At 56.5% G+C, this 15,765-nt stretch overlaps 1 protein-coding gene across 2 annotated transcripts; it reads left to right on the top strand.

Moving 5' to 3' along the window:
- The first annotated feature begins 3,968 nt into the window (after positions 1-3,968).
- Positions 3,969-15,048, top strand: WDR81 (WD repeat domain 81). Of its 2 annotated transcripts, XM_072939048.1 has the most exons (10): positions 3,969-7,981; positions 8,703-8,810; positions 9,089-9,279; positions 9,391-9,581; positions 9,823-9,988; positions 10,067-10,232; positions 10,918-11,607; positions 12,168-12,313; positions 12,588-12,767; positions 13,822-15,048. In XM_072939048.1, the coding sequence occupies exons 1-10, from the start codon at positions 4,312-4,314 to the stop codon at positions 14,140-14,142; spliced, it is 5,829 nt and encodes a 1,942-aa protein (XP_072795149.1). In that variant the 5' UTR covers positions 3,969-4,311; the 3' UTR covers positions 14,143-15,048. The 2 variants fall into 2 exon arrangements, 1 of the variants encoding a protein (XP_072795149.1); XR_012059696.1 differs by lacking the exon at positions 13,822-15,048 and having other exon boundaries at positions 3,986-7,981; positions 10,918-11,621; positions 12,588-12,721.
- The last annotated feature ends 717 nt before the right edge of the window (positions 15,049-15,765 follow it).

Genomic DNA, 15,765 nt, shown 5'->3' with positions numbered 1-15,765 from the left:
TCCTCTTCACCACCACCACCAAAGAGGAACGTGTGGACAGGCATCCGTGACTTTTCCATAAGCTTCCAATTGAGGGTGAAGGTAACAGCCTGGAGTGTGAGACAGTTCCTTCCGTATTAAAGACAGCCTCCACCAAGTGATTGCTGTCGTTCTTGGGATCTCCAGAATTCTGAAACTGTGTTCAGAACGTTGTGCCTTTAAGGAAACTTCCTGCCTCCCAACCCAGTAACAGCTGTTTGTTGGAAAGTGTGACCTCAGGGGACGAATCAGCTGTTACCACATCTTCCTCTAGTTCTGCCCTCCTCCATCCCCTTATCCCCATCCCCCACCACCACCACGGGTGGTGAGGGAAGGAAGGAGATGGAACCCTAGATATGGGGGACCTGCTTGTATGTTCTTTCCTCTTCCCTTTCACTTCAAGACTGTTTTCCTCCCCCGCCCCTTCTACACCCCCCCCCCCCCGCCCCAATCTGCTGGTTAGTTCTTTAGAGGCTCTGAGCAAGGAACGATAAGTATTTCCTTTAGGCACAGTCAGCTCAGACCCACCCTTCTCTGGTCTAGTAAGGAGGCCGGTATTGGGAGGCCCAGAATGGTGGCTGGCAGGCTCCAGGAATGGGTACTTGGGAAGGTCCAGTGAAGCTGAGGACTAAACCTAGAGAAGAGGAATGGCTGTGGAAACAAGCCTCCTCTGGATCAGAACCCAGCTCTCCAGGCCAGCTGCCCCCTATTCCCTACTCAAGTTCCTCCCCAGATGGGTCCTGCTAAGGGGATCCTCCTGGTTTTGCCCGTTACTCCACTTTTAACTGTTCTTAGACACTACCTGGCCCTTAGCTCCATTTTTTACACTCTCACCCCACCAATGCAAGGGTGCTGATGTGGAGCATCCCAGGGGCTGCAGGTGGAGCACAGTGACCCCAGGAACCAGGGGCTTTGGCTGGGAAGTCCTGTAGGAAGACCCAGGTAACTGTTTTGCCCTAGCCCTGAGTTGAGTGTCAGGGTCACTCCAGGACAAACTTAGTGTGAAGTCCCAGGACTGACTTGGCAAGGTTGGGAGAAACTGAGCAGGGTCTTGGCCAAGCTTGGAGGAAAGAAATCTCATCAGCTGCTCGCATTGTCCACTATCCTTAGCATAGAAATCTCATTCCCTTCTTACCCAAGGCCCTTGGGGTAGGCCCTTCCCTATTTTGTTCTAACTTTCCATGCCCCCACCCTCCCACCATATAGAGCAAAAGCATAGGCTTTGAGCCCAGGGTTTCTCAGTCACAGCACTATTAACATGTTGCACTAGCTAAGTTCTTGTGGGAGCTGTCCTGTACATGGTAGCTTGTTTAGTGGCATCACTGGCCCACTAGATGCCATTAGCAACACCCCCCACCCCCTATTATGACAACCCAAATTGTCTCCAGACATTACCAAATGTTCACTGGGGGCCAAAGTTGCTCCCAGTTGAGAACCACTGAGTTAGACAAATTTGGGTTGAAATTCTAGCTCTTAACAGCTGTGAGCTTGATGAAGATACTTAACATCTCTGAACCTCAATTGCCTCATCTACAAAATAGAGTAAATAATAAATTCATGGCTTATTGTAGGGATTTAAAAAAATATATGTTTGAAAACACCTAGCACAGCAACTGGCCCATAGTTGGTGCACTAAACATTAGCTTCCTTAACTTTTCTCCTTGCCAGATCAGCAAGAGCTAACCTCACTCAGCATGGGCTGACCGCTGGAGCTACTGCAGCCTCCCTCCCTGACCATCCAAGCCATGACCTTCAAGAAACTCAATACTGAGGTTGACAAAGGGGAGTGGCTAATTTGGTACCAGATTCCCCAAAGCCCAAGGGTGCCTGTATTGGGATTCAGGGAGCATTTGGAAATAGAGCTGTTACAGAGCATTACATCCCAAGCTGTGACCTGCAGATTGACTGCGTCAGAATTACCTGGTGCTTGTTAAAAATTCAGACTCCAGAGTCTCAATCAGAAATACATCATGAAGTTTGAAAACCACTGTTTTAGGGCTCGGGTTGGGGCAGGTGTCAGTGCCCTAGAAATTTTAGTACACCAGTACACCAGTACCCAGTATTCCCTATTTAAGGGAAGGAAAGAACTGTAACAGGTAAGGTTAGTTACACTCAAGGTCACTGCTGCATTGCAAGCCAAAACCACTAGAGGGCAGGGCACACACAAACTTTCAGAAAAAAAAATTATGCCTGCTCAACTAGGTAAACTGAGACCAGAACAAAGACCAAGTGGACCCAATTTTTTTGGTACTAATAAGCAGGCACTACTTCCTGACTATCAAAACCATCCTCTCATCTGAGGTACTCATACCAATGTTGGGGATACAAGATTGTCAAGGGACACCTCATTTCCCAGCTGAAAAAACAATAGTGCAAGGCCAAGGAGTACAACGAAAATTGGCTTTAGAATAAGATAGGACTGGATTTGAATCCTGGCTCTACCACTTCTTAGCTGTGTGACCTTGGGCATGTTACCTGGGGTAGTCAGCTCCCTCACCCTAAGATTGTATAAAACTATCTTCTTAAAAAGGGTTGTTTTATTTACATACACACACACACACGTATACATATACATACATACATATATACACACACATATACGTATACATATATAATGTACGTGTATAACTGAATCACTTTGCTGTACACATGAAACTAAATCTACTTGTAAATTGACTACAGTTCAATAAAAAAGAATAAAAAAAAGGATAATTGTCATCGTGAACCTAAAAAAAAGATCTAAACACCTCAATTAAAAAGGAAAAGGGGGTTATAGTGAGGATTAAAGAAATCAAGGTATGCAAAGTGCTTGGTGTGAGGCCTGACTCCTAATGAGTGCTCATAAATGGTGGTTTTAAGTTATGGCTGCCCAAAGTCATGTGACCAAGTACATCAGGGGCTCTGGCTGCCCCATCAAGAAAGAAGATACAGATAGAATCAGATTACCGTTAAGCCATTCCTGTCTCCTCTCTAACTAGGACTTTAGTTTTTCTTAAGTGCCTTTATAGAACTCTCATATCTCCACACCAAACTCCTAGGTGAAGGAAACTCCTTAGAAGTGGGACTCAAAAAAACAGAGGTAGTGGGTTTGCTGCAGACAATGGCCTATCTTGCAAATGAGTCATAAATGAAACCCCTTGAAGGAATCATGTAACCTTGGTATCAGCTCTCTGGTTTCGGCTCCCTGTCCCATGCTGCCCCCTCCCCCCAGCCACCGTGGCATTTGGTAGGCTCTGACCACAGCAGGCAGGCTCTATGGCACCGCAGAGGCAGATCTTCAACAGGAAATCCTTAGGGGACATTTCCTCCCAAGAACTCCAGGCCTTTGAGCCTCGGCCACTTCTATCCTCCAGAATTTAAGACAGACAGAAAAAAAAAAAAAAAAGCCGTAAGATGGCTGTGGGTGGGGAGGACTCCAGGGCACAGAGTCTGTGCACCAGCTTCTAAGTCTTCATTCTGCCACTTGGACAAGCTTCTTTGGAGGCTCTTGGTTTTCACCAGTAAAATATAAACAATAATCATCCTCTCTCCCTCACTGAGTGTTCTGAGGGCCAGATGGAATGTTACTGATGAAATATTTTGGAAAATTTAAAGCTCTTTCTTTTGGAAGGCAGCACGGAGACGGTGAAGGAATTTGATGTCAAAAGTCCCAGCTCTGCTTCGGATTTCTTATCTGTAAAACCAGAGCGAGGTGGTGGTGGCAGAGGTGATCTGCGATTAAAAGCTTCGATCTCTCGGGAAAGCCTCCCTAGGTCCGCGACGGGGCGCAAGAAGGAGGAAGTAGGGAGGGGAGGGGAAATCTCGTCAGTGGTTCAGCAGCCCCCCTCTTCGCGGGCGGTTCAGCATACCCCACCCCGGCACCGGTGGCGGCCTGCAGGAGCCCCTCCCAGCCCCAGAGGAAGCGAAGCCACCCAGGCCAAGCAGAGAGCCGGGAGGGAGGGCGCCGAGGCCCGCCGGGCGGTGGCGCGAGCAGGAGGCGGGGTCCCCGGGCCCAGTCCAGCCACGTGCGGTTGTTTCCGTGCCGGGACGATCACGTGAGCCACGTCAGCTGACCCGTCACGGAGGAGCCCAGCGCTGGCGCCCCGCAACCCCCGCCACGCCGCGCCCGGAGCGCAGGACCCTGCGGAGGGGTAAGAGCGTCCCCGTACCCGCCTCTGTCCCCGGCCCACCCCTGCCGCCTCCGTCCCTGTTCCTCTCCCATCCCCATCCGCCCGACCTGGCACCCCGGAAGCCGTGGGGAAGAGGGCCGTGGCTGGGCTCAGCCCCGCGCTGCCCCCAGGCGGCCAGGAGAGGATGGCCCTGGGGAGCAGGGGGCGGGAAGTCGCTCATACTGAGGGCTGGTCACCACCCCTAAGCCCCAACATGGAGGAGCTACTCCGGTGCGTGGAGAAGGACCTGAACATCGATGCCCGGCAGCTGGCTCCAGCCCCGGGGGGCACCCACGTGGTGGCCCTAGTGCCCGCGCGCTGGCTAGCCAGCCTCCGCGAGCGCCGGCTGCCCCTGGGACCCTGCCCCCGGGCGGAGGGCCTGGGCGAAGCGGAAGTCAGGACTCTTCTGCAACGCTCTGTGCAGAGGCTGCCTCCCGGCTGGACGCGAGTGGAGGTGCACGGGCTGCGGAAAAGGAGGCTGACCTACCCACTGGGCGGCCTGCCTTTCGAGGAGGGGTCCTGCAGCCCAGAGACCCTTACTCGCTTCATGCAGGATGTGGCTGCCCAGAATTATCGCAACCTGTGGCGCCATGCATATCATACTTATGGGCAGCCCTATAGTCATAGCTCTGCCCCTTCAGCTGTCCCTGCCCTGGACTCAGTAAGGCAAGCTCTGCAGAGGGTCTATGGTTGCCCCTTCCTGCCAGTGGGTGAAGCTACCCAATGCCCATCATATGCAAGAGATGGCCTCTGTCCTCATCGGGGCAGCCCGGCCTGTCCCAGTCTTCTGAGAGCTGAGGCTTTGCTGGAGTCGCCAGAGATGCTGTACATGGTGCACCCTTATGTGCAGTTCTCCCTGCATGATGTGGTCACCTTCAGCCCTGCCAAGTTGACCAACAGCCAAGCCAAGGTGCTCTTCATTCTCTTCCGTGTGCTGAGGGCCATGGATGCCTGTCACCGCCAGGGACTGGCCTGTGGGGCCCTATCTTTGCACCACATTGCTGTGGATGAGAAGCTTTGCAGTGAGCTTCGGCTGGACTTGAGTGCTTACGAGAGGCCTGAGGAGGATGAGAACACGGAGACCCCTGTAGTGAGGGCCGGGGCAGGCACTGAGCCTGGAGAGGATGGAGGAGGGGGACCCGGGCGTTCCATCCACCAGGAGGAACTTAGGGAGCTTGTGCTAGGCTGGGTCCATGGCCGCATCAGCAACTTCCACTACCTCATGCAGCTGAATCGATTGGCAGGTCGGCGGCAGGGGGATCCTAATTACCACCCAGTGCTGCCCTGGGTGGTGGACTTCACCATGCCCCACGGGCGCTTCCGAGACCTGCGCAAGTCCAAGTTCCGCCTCAACAAGGGGGATAAGCAGCTGGACTTCACTTATGAAATGACACGGCAGGCGTTTGTGGCAGGTGGTGCAGGTGGCGGGGAGCCACCTCATGTTCCTCACCACATCTCTGACGTGCTCTCTGACATCACATACTATGTGTACAAGGCTCGGCGCACACCCCGGTCGGTGCTCTGTGGACACGTGCGGGCACAGTGGGAGCCCCACGAGTATCCTGCCAGTATGGAGCGCATGCAGAACTGGACACCCGATGAGTGCATCCCTGAGTTCTACACCGATCCTTCCATCTTCTGCTCCATCCACCCTGACATGCCTGACCTGGATGTGCCGGCCTGGTGTAGCTCTAGCCAGGAGTTCGTGGCTGCCCACCGGGCATTGCTGGAGAGCCATGAGGTGTCTCAGGACCTGCACCACTGGATTGATCTCACTTTTGGCTACAAACTCCAGGGCAAGGAGGCTGTGAAGGAGAAGAATGTGTGTCTGCACCTGGTCGATGCCCACACGCACCTGACCAGCTACGGCGTGGTGCAGCTCTTCGATCAGCCACACCCCCAGCGCCTGGCTGGGGCCCCTACCCTTACCCCGGAACCTCCACTCATTCCCAGGCTGTTACTCCAGACCATTCAGGAGAGCACAGGCCAGGAGGACTTCTCTGGACAGCTTACAAATGGGGTGGGCAGGCCAGTTTTGGAAGCTACTCCCTGTGAGGCTGGCTGGGCCAGAGACCGGCCCGGGGCAGGGGAGGATGACTTAGAACAGGCCACAGAAGCTCTGGATTCCATCTCTCTTGCTGGGAAAGCAGGTGACCAGCTGGGCCCCTCTTCTTCCTCCTCCACTTCCTCCAGTCAAGCCCCCCCAGGCCTCCTGTCTTTCTCAGGGGCCTCAGCTTCTCGACCAGGCCGCAGGAACAAAGTTGCTGGCACAGACCTTGGGGAAGGTGAGGAGGGCAAGATTCTTCTTCCAGAGGGCTTCAATCCCGTGAAGGCTCTGGAAGAGCTGGAGAAGCTGGGCAACTTCTTGACCAAAGGCCTAGGGGGCCGCTTGGAGGTGCCTGAGCAGTCCCAGGTCCAGCCACCTGTGCAGCTGCGGGACCTCTTCCATCGGGACATGCAGGCACTGGGTGTCCTGTTGGCAGAGATGGTGTTTGCCACAAGGGTCCGGACACTGCCACCGGATGCGCCTTTGTGGGTGCGCTTCGAGGCTGTTCGGGAGCTCTGTTCACGCTATCCCAAGGAGGTCCCGGTGTCTCTGCAGCCTGTGCTGGATATGCTCCTGCAGCTGAGTGGCCCCGAAGGCCCCGTGGTTGCAAGGAGGGGCAAGCTGGACCCACTGTTTGAGTACAGGCCCATCTCCCAGGGATTGCCCCCACCCTGCCCGGCCCAGCTCCTCAGCCCCTTCAGCTCCGTGGTTCCCTTCCCTCCGTACTTCCCTGCACTGCACAAGTTCATCCTCCTGTACCAGGCAAGGCGGGTGGAGGATGAGGCCCAGGGGCGGGAGCTGGTCTTTGCTCTGTGGCAGCAACTGGGTGCAGTACTGAGTGACATCACCCCCGAGGGCCTGGAGATCCTGCTGCCTTTTGTCCTGTCACTCATGTCTGAGGAGCACACGGCCGTGTATTCGGCCTGGTACCTATTTGAACCCGTTGCCAAGGCACTGGGCCCCAAAAATGCTAATAAGTACCTGCTGAAGCCTCTCATTGGTGCCTATGAGAGCCCCTGCCGGCTGCATGGCCGCTTCTACCTGTACACTGACTGCTTTGTGGCCCAGCTGATGGTGCGGCTGGGCCTACAGGCCTTCCTCATCCACCTGCTGCCCCACGTCCTACAGGTGCTGGCTGGGGGGGAGGCCTCCCAGGAGGAAAGCAAGGGCCTGACGGGGGCTGCTGAGGATGAAGACAGTGGGCTCCCGGGGGGCAGGCCCAGCTCCTGTGCCTTTGGGGAGGAGATCCAGATGGATGGGGAGGCTGCCACCTCCTCAGGCCTGGGGCTCCTGGACTACACGTCTGGAGTCAGCTTCCATGACCAAGCCGACCTCCCTGAGACAGAGGACTTCCAGGCCGGGCTCTACGTGGCCGAATCCCCTCAGCCCCAGGAGGCTGAGGCTGTGAGCCTGGGCCGGCTGAGTGACAAGAGCAGCACCAGCGAGACCTCCCTGGGGGAGGAGCGGGCCGCAGATGAGGGGGGCGCTCCTGTGGACAAAAGCAGCCTCAGGTCAGGCGACAGCAGCCAGGACTTGAAGCAAAGCGAAGGCTCCGAGGAGGAAGAGGAAGAGGAAGGCTGTGTGGTGTTGGAGGAGGAGGAGGGGGAAGGGGAACAAGAAGAGGTCCCCGAGGCGTCTGAGCTCACCCTGTCTGACACCGTGCTGTCCATGGATACGGTTGTGGCTGATGGCGATGGGGCAGTTGGCGAGGAAGGCGAGGAGCCACTGACTGAGCAGTCCGAGGGCAAAGAACAGAAGATCCTTCTTGGTGAGTTCTCAGGCCTGGAGGTGTTGATCAGTCTTCATTTGCTGAGCCCTTGCCCTGTGCCAAGCAGTGGATTGAGCAGATCCACAGGTAGCATAGATGTGGGCATCCAAAAGGGGAGTGCCATGCTGTAAACAATCTTACGTAAGCACAAGTTACTTTAGTGCTATAAAGAATAGGGCTGAAGTGCTACAAAAGAATATAAAATGGGGCTTAGATCTCATTTTTTGTGGTCAGAGAAGGCTTCCTTGAAAGTAGGGCCAGTTGAAATTCAATGAAGAGGAGATAGCAGGGCCAAAATGGCAGGGTCTGAGGTGGGAAGAGCATTCCAGGCAGAGGGAAACAGCACATGTGAGGCTCTGAGGCTGTCATGGTTCCATCAAAGAATCAGTGAAAGGCCAGCATGGTTAGACTGAGAGACTGAGGAGATTTGGAGTGGGCAGAGGCCAGAGCGGGCGGTAGCCAGGGCCAGGCCAGGACGTCATTTAGGAGCTGAAGATTCACTGAAAAGGTAACCTTCCTGCAAGTTGTGCCCGAGTAGAGGAGCTGGGAGCAACTTCAAAGCCAGAGTCCCACAGGCCACCTCCGCTGCTCCTGGAGAGAGGGTAGCAGCGTGGGGCGATCAGGCTCTGGCTGGGCTCCTTGGCAGAGTAGGAGCCAGAGTTGGTGAGGAGTGGCAAGCTGCCGTTATCTGATGAGCTCAGGGTCTGCTCCCGCCCTGCAGACACGGCCTGTAAGATGGTCCGCTGGCTGTCCGCCAAGCTCGGCCCCACGGTGGCCTCTCGTCACGTGGCCCGGAACCTGCTCCGTCTGCTCACGTCATGTTATGTTGGTAAGGCCTGGGGTTGGTGCTGTGGACGGGGCTTCCTCCCAGCCCTCTGCCCATCTTCAGTTCCCTGTAGGGGAGCCTTCCTGCTCCCACCTCAGATCAGACCACCTCCTGGTCAGGTCCTGGGTCCCAGCCTGCAGGCTCCTTCCTTCCTTGGGTAGGGTGTGGGGCAGACCTCAGGCTAGAGCGAGCAGGAGGGGCTGCCACGGTCCCTGGAAGTCCGGCCTCCCTCCTGCTGTCCACTCGCTACTCAAGGCTGCTGGCCCTTCCTTGCTTGGCAGGGCCCACCCGGCAGCAGTTCACGGTGAGCAGTGGTGAGAGCCCCCCACTGAGTGCCGGCAACATCTACCAGAAGAGACCGGTGCTGGGCGATATTGTGTCGGGCCCTGTGCTCAGCTGCCTCCTCCACATCGCCCATCTGTATGGGGAACCCGTCCTCACCTACCAGTACCTGCCCTACATCAGCTACCTGGTCAGTCACCATTATTCTTCTGGGGGCTGGGAGGCTAAGGAGTCTGAGGACCCACCCAGGATCTCTGGGGAGTCTGGGACAACCTGGCTCTCACCTGCTCTGCGGCCCTAGGTGTCCCCAGGTAGCACCCCCGGCCCTAGTCGACTGAATAGCCGTAAGGAGGCGGGGCTGCTGGCAGCGGTGACTCTGGCACAGAAGATCATCGTGTACCTCTCAGACACCACACTCATGGACATCCTGCCCCGCATCAGCCATGAGGTCTTGCTGCCTGTGCTCAGCTTCCTCACTTCCCTCGTCACGGGGTAGGCCCCTGCCCCAGCCCACGGGGGAGTAGCCCAGCTGAGGGGGCTCCCAGGGGTGAGGGGTGTAGGAGTCCTGGTTCTGATCCCGGCCGGGTAGCCCTGAGCAAGCCACACCTCTCTGTGTCTCTGTTTCCTCATCTGGTTTGGGCCAGTTGGTCTTATAGCCCCAGCTTTTGATAGATTCTGGGCAAGTCCTGAGTGTCGAGTGGGAAAGGCTGGAGTTTATGAGCTCTGTTTCCAGGTTCCCAAGTGGAGCCCAAGCCCGGACTGTCCTGTGTGTGAAAACCATCAGCCTCATCGCCCTCATCTGCCTGCGCGTCGGACAGGAGATGGTCCAGCAGCACCTGAGCGAGCCCGTGGCCACCTTCTTTCGAGTCTTCTCTCAGCTGCACGAGCTTCGGCATCAGGTGGGCAGACCTACTTGGTGGAGGTGGGCTGGTCAGGGGCCGTGGACGCGGGTGACTCCCTGGGCTTCCTGCTTATAGGATCTGAAGCTGGAGTCTGTGGGCCGCAGTGAGGGCCAGCTGCCAGAGGTGGTCTTCTCTGACGGGCAGCAGCGGCCAGTGGACCCCACCCTGCTGGACGAGCTGCAGAAGGTGTTCACCCTGGAGATGGCATACACAATCTACGTGCCCTTCTCCTGCCTGTTGGGTATGGCCCCATTACATTCCCTCTTGGCCTCTGTGGCTATGTCTCTTCCCCTGGGAGGGTACCGCGCTCCCCCTGCCCCTAGAATCTGTAGTGGGTGTTAAGCACAGTTTTCTGGGTCAGAGCAAAGGGATTTGGCCTCAGACCCCGAGTCCAAGGTAACTTATAAACAAGGACTGAGCATTAGCTAGCAAGGAGGCAGAGGAGAACCTGGCATGTCCTTGGGGAAGGTGGGGGAGTCAGGCTGATATACCGACGTCTTAGGAACTAAATGAGAGAAATGTGCGACCCACTGTTCATGTAGCTTCCTACACAGGCCAGGCCCTTGCTGAGCGTTTACATGTGTCATCTCCCTGAATAGGATGAACAGCCCTGTGGTCAGATATGTTATCATCTCTCCACTGAAATCTAAGCTGTGGGAGGGAGACCATGACCTATCTTGTACACCCTTCTATTTCTGATGCCCAGCACGGCGCCCAGCACACATGGAAGATGCTTACGTGTACATACTGGATGAATGAATCCACATTTTACTGGGGAGGAAACTGAGGCTCAAAAATGAAGAGTTACTCGCTCAGAGTTACACAGCCAGTACCTGCCCCATCTTCTGTGGTTCCCAAGCCCTCGGGTGGGTGGTGGTGTCGCTTGCCATCTCCCCTAATCTCAGGCCTCTCCTGCTTCCATCCAGGTGACATCATCCGGAAAATCATCCCCAACCACGAGCTGGTGGGGGAGCTGGCGGGGCTGTATCTGGAGAGCATCAGCCCGAGCAGTCGCAGCCCTGCCAGCATGGAGCCCACCATGCCAAGCACTGGCCCTGAGTGGGACCCCCAGGGTGGGGGCTGCCCCCAGGATGACGGCCACTCAGGGACCTTTGGGAGTGTCCTGGTTGGGAACCGCATCCAGGTCCCCGATGACTCCCAGCCTGAGAGCCCTGGCCCGCTGGGCCCCATCTCTGGGGTGGGCGGTGGGGGCCTCGGCAGCCAGAGCGAGGACAACGCGCTGAAGCGGGAGCTGCCGCGGAGCGCCCACGGGCTGAGTGGGAACTGGCTGGCCTACTGGCAGTACGAGATCGGCGTGAGCCAGCAGGATGCCCACTTTCACTTCCATCAGATCCGCCTGCAGAGCTTCCCTGGCCACGCTGGGGCCGTCAAGTGTCTGGTTCCCCTGAGCAGTGAGGACTTCTTCCTGAGTGGCAGCAAGGACCGCACTGTGCGCCTCTGGCCGCTCTACAACTCTGGGGACGGCACTAGTGAGACAGCCCCACGCCTGGTCTATGCCCAGCACCGCAAGAGTGTCTTCTTTGTGGGCCAGCTTGAGGCCCCGCAGTGTGTGGTGAGCTGTGACGGGGCTGTGCACATCTGGGACCCCTTCACAGGTGAGCGGGCCCAGGTGAGGCCTGTTCTGTTGCTGTTGTCCTGTACTCCTCCTGGGGTCAGGGGCTTGGGATGTGGTGATATGTGGTTTGGGGGTGACCCGATGAGACCACAGAGAGGAGGAGTTAGGACTTGGAATCCATCATACCTGAGTTTAAATCGACTCTGCCAGCTTACTTGCTGAGTGACCTTGAGCAAGTCACTTTGTTACTGGAAGCATCAATCTTCCCATCTGCAAAATGAGAATCAGAACAATTGCTTTAGAAGATAACGCCCGTAGGAGTTGCGCTTAACGTGTAGCACCAAGTATTCGGTAGATGGTTGCTCACTTATATTTTGTCATCGTTGTAGGGAGAAGCAAGGTTAAACAGTCTGGGATGGGGGAATGGTGTAGCATTGAGGTAGGGAGGGAGGTAGAATTTGGGCAGGGGGTGAAGAGAGGAACCTGGCTTGGCCATGGGAATGTGGGAGGCAGGTGTGGGGTAGATTGAGGGGATTGGAGGACTCAGGGCTCCTCCATCGGTTGCTGGGACCCCAGATCCACCGTTCCTTTCCTTTCCAGGGAAGACCCTTCGCACAGTGGAGCCGTCAGACAGCCGGGTGCCCCTGACCGCAGTGGCTGTCATGCCTGCCCCCCACACCAGCATCACCATGGCCAGCTCTGACTCGACCCTGCGCTTTGTAGACTGCAGGAAGCCTGGCCTGCAGGTTAGGGGCGTCTGGTCCCCTGAGCCCTGGGTGTCTGGCAGGGAGGAGAGACCCTGAAGAGACAAGGCCAGGGCATAGTTTCTCTTTGGAGACAGATCACCTGCAGCAGCAAACCCTGAGGTGGGATTCTGGCCTGGGACATAGGGAGCCCTCCCCTTGATGGGAGACGAGGTTCAGGCTTTCTGGCTGTGGGGGTTGGGGGAGGAACAGGACCTTGGGGAAAAGCAGATGGGAGCGAGCCGTGGGGCCTCAGCTTGTCTTCCTCTGCCTGCAGCATGAGTTCCGCCTGAGCAGCGGGTTGAACCCTGGGCTTGTCCGCTCCCTGGCTGTCAGCCCCAGTGGCCGGAGTGTCGTGGCTGGCTTCTCCTCAGGCTTCATGGTGCTCCTGGACACCCGTACGGGCCTGGTTCTGCGTGGCTGGCCTGCTCATGAAGGGGACATTCTGCAGATCAAGGTGACAAATCAGGTCCCATTTCCTTCTCACTGACTGCTCCAGGCCCTGTCTCTGCTTAGGGCCCACACAGGACAAGCTCAAGCTGACTTCTTGTATACCTGTCTGAGGACTGATGGGCAGGGAGGGTCAGGAGCCAGCTCTACTGCAGGGGACTGGGCAGGAGGCAGGCCATGGGGGCGGGAACCAGGGGGCCGAGCTGACCCTGCTGCTTCCTGGAGATGTTCTAATGAGTAACCCTTGTCCATATTTGTCTTGATTGGAGGATCAGGGGTCGGGCTCTGTCCGTGACCCAGTTCAGGTTAAATAAAGCTCAGCTGGGAGGCTGTTTATTGCCCCCAGACCACTGAGCAGAGTCCATGCCCCATGCTGGGCTGCCCTGGTGGGGGCAGGGGCAAACTGGGCATGGGAATCTTGTCCACACCTCTACCCCCGCCCCATTTTCAATCACAGACCTCAGGGAAATGCCCAGGGAGGTACAGGAAGGGAGGGACAGGGCTATTTGTGGGAGGATTTTTCTAGGCAGCTGGGACTCCCTCTCCATCCTAAGTGGCCACCAGGGGACATGCACTGCCACGGCTCAGGGCAGGCTGCCCCTGATTCCCGCCAGCGTCCCTCAGGGCACCCTGGGTACTAGATGCTTCTAAATTCTAAATATTCCAAGAAAGCATCAGGAGGGTGCTGAGGTCAGCCTGGATGTTAATCCTGGCTCTGCCACTTATTGGCTTTGTGACCTTGGTATGGTTACTTAACTTTTCTGAGCCTTAGTTTTTTTTCTCTTTAAAAAGGGAATAATGACAGCATTTATCTTTCAGAGTTGTTATGAGGGTTAAGTTGTTTGGCACATTAAACATCTTACTAGAACATATGTAGTGCTCCAGTTATAATGATGACTAGGTTGATGACACTTTAATATATTCGTATCATCTAACATTAATCTAACGTGGGAGGATGGCAGCCTGTCCCCAGCTCAGGATGCCCCGTCTTCCTGGGAGATACTGTGGGAGAAAATGGGAAGACCCTGGGCCCCGCTGAGGCTCTCCTCTTCCCTGGGCAGGCGGTGGAGGGCAGTGTCCTGGTCAGCTCCTCCTCTGACCATTCCTTGATCGTCTGGAAGGAGCTGGAGCAGAAGCCCACGCATCACTACAAGTCAGCATCTGACCCTATCCACACTTTCGACTTGTATGGCAGCGAGGTGGTCACCGGCACTGTGGCCAACAAGATCGGCGTCTGTTCCCTGCTTGACCCGCCTTCCCAAGCCACCACCAAGCTCAGCTCTGAGAACTTCCGTGGCACCCTCACCAGCTTGGCCTTGCTGCCCACCAGGCGTCACCTCCTGCTGGGCTCAGACAATGGGGTTGTCCGCCTCCTGGCATAGGCTGAGGTGGGAGCTGGTCAGGTCTGGGCAGGCAGGCATCTTCTGGGAGTCCATCCCCTCACCCCTGTTGCCCCAGTAGCTCCTCCCAGGCAAGCCTCAGGCCCCGTTCCCTAGGCACCCACAGGGCCTGCCAGCTAGGGAGGGGTGGGATCTGGGCTTCAGAACCCCCAGAGCCACTGAGGCTGCCTGCAGGGATCTCACTCATGGCTTGGGATGATGCTGCTCCTAGCCAGCAGGAAGCTAGAGAAAGAGTCTGGGAAGGCATTGCTGCCCTCTTCTCCTCAGCTCTGCCCTCTGGATTCACATGGGGACAGGAAGCTCTGGGAAGGGGAAGGGAGACTCGCCCTGCCTAGCCAGTCTCCAGCCTAGGACCCGTTGCTGGGCTCTCTCTGCCCCTGTCCCACAAAGACAGGGAGGCTTTCCCAGTCCAGGACACTGATGGTGCTTGGACTCCAGCCTCTAAGGAGGGCTGGCCACGGTCCAGGAGTTACGGGCCTTGGGCTGGGGTTTAAGTGTCCACCCAGCCAGACCCTGCCCAGTGTGGGACCAGTAGGGGAAGAAAGAGGGCAGGACCAAAGGATGGAAGATGGACTGGGCCAGGTGGTGCCTGCCAGGAGTGACCCCATGCCTTGCCTGCCTACCCCAAACCACAGTGTTTGTGCCTTGAGCTGACGAGGCAGCCTCTGTGTCCGGAACCTCTAGGGGAGTGGGTCCAAGACCCTGAAAGAAGGGGTGAGAAGAATCTTCTCTGCATCTCAGGTCTCCCTCCCCCGGGGGATAGGAAGACCCAGGCATCCCCAGGACCTCACATTCTGGAGCAGAGATGAGGTCTGAGGTTGGGCCCTGCTGCCTTCTCACTATTTGCAATAGATGTAAATACGATCAATAAATCCTTTGGAAGAGCCATGGAACCGAGTGAGGCTTTTCTTGACTGGTGTGAGGGTAGGGAAAAGTTGAGATCCTACAGCTTTCAGGACAGTGAGGATTAGTGCAGGAGGTGGGGAGGCAGCCTGATCACTATTCTTCAGGCGGTACAGGGTATAGAGCTGGTTCGTGCAGCACCAGGCCGGTTTCCAGAACCCTTATCCTTGGGGAGGGTAATGAGGCATTGCTCATGATGAGGTAGGGAGTTGGGAGAGGCTGCATCCTTCTGCATCTTTCCTCTTCCCACCCCCTGCCTTCCAGAGCCAGGCTGAAGGCAGCCAACCAGGATCCTGGGCATATGAGGGCTGGGAATGGGTATCCTATCCTGGCTTCCCTGCCTAGGCTCTTGCAGCTTCCCCGCTTAGGCTCTTGCAGCTTCCCCTTCCCTCCTCTTGACCAGACCAGGCAGTTGTCGGGGAGAGGAAAGGGCACTGGAAGTAGGAACCTGGATGTAACTCTGAGACCAGCTCTGTGTCCTCGGGCAACTCAACAGCTTCTCTGAGCCTGACTATAGTGGGGATAACCCCCCACTTCATGGGGTCACTGGAAGGCCCCTGTCCTCCTGGATCTGCCCTCTGGCTGAGGACAGCCTCCTCAACTGTTTCCTAAACCTTTCTCCAGGCTCAGGTGGGACCCACACCCCCACCAGGGCTCCAGGTGCTGTTCCAGTGTTAGATGCCCTGGTGGGAAAGGGGCTTT

The sequence above is a fragment of the Vicugna pacos genome, chromosome 16, assembly GCF_048564905.1.
Source record: "Vicugna pacos chromosome 16, VicPac4, whole genome shotgun sequence".
Classification (NCBI taxonomy): Eukaryota; Metazoa; Chordata; class Mammalia; order Artiodactyla; family Camelidae; genus Vicugna; species Vicugna pacos.
Note: the sequence above shows the minus strand (reverse complement) of the source record. Positions and strands in the feature narration are given on the sequence as shown.

Excerpts from the sequence above, each read along its gene's own strand:
- WDR81 (XM_072939048.1), top strand. The coding sequence starts at position 4,312 with ATGGCCCTGGGGAGCAGGGGGCGGGAAGTCGCTCATACTGAGGGCTGG. Across the intron at positions 7,982-8,702 it reads AGAACAGAAGATCCTTCTTG|ACACGGCCTGTAAGATGGTC; the intron begins GTGAGTTCTCAG and ends CCCGCCCTGCAG. Across the intron at positions 10,233-10,917 it reads GCCCTTCTCCTGCCTGTTGG|GTGACATCATCCGGAAAATC; the intron begins GTATGGCCCCAT and ends GCTTCCATCCAG.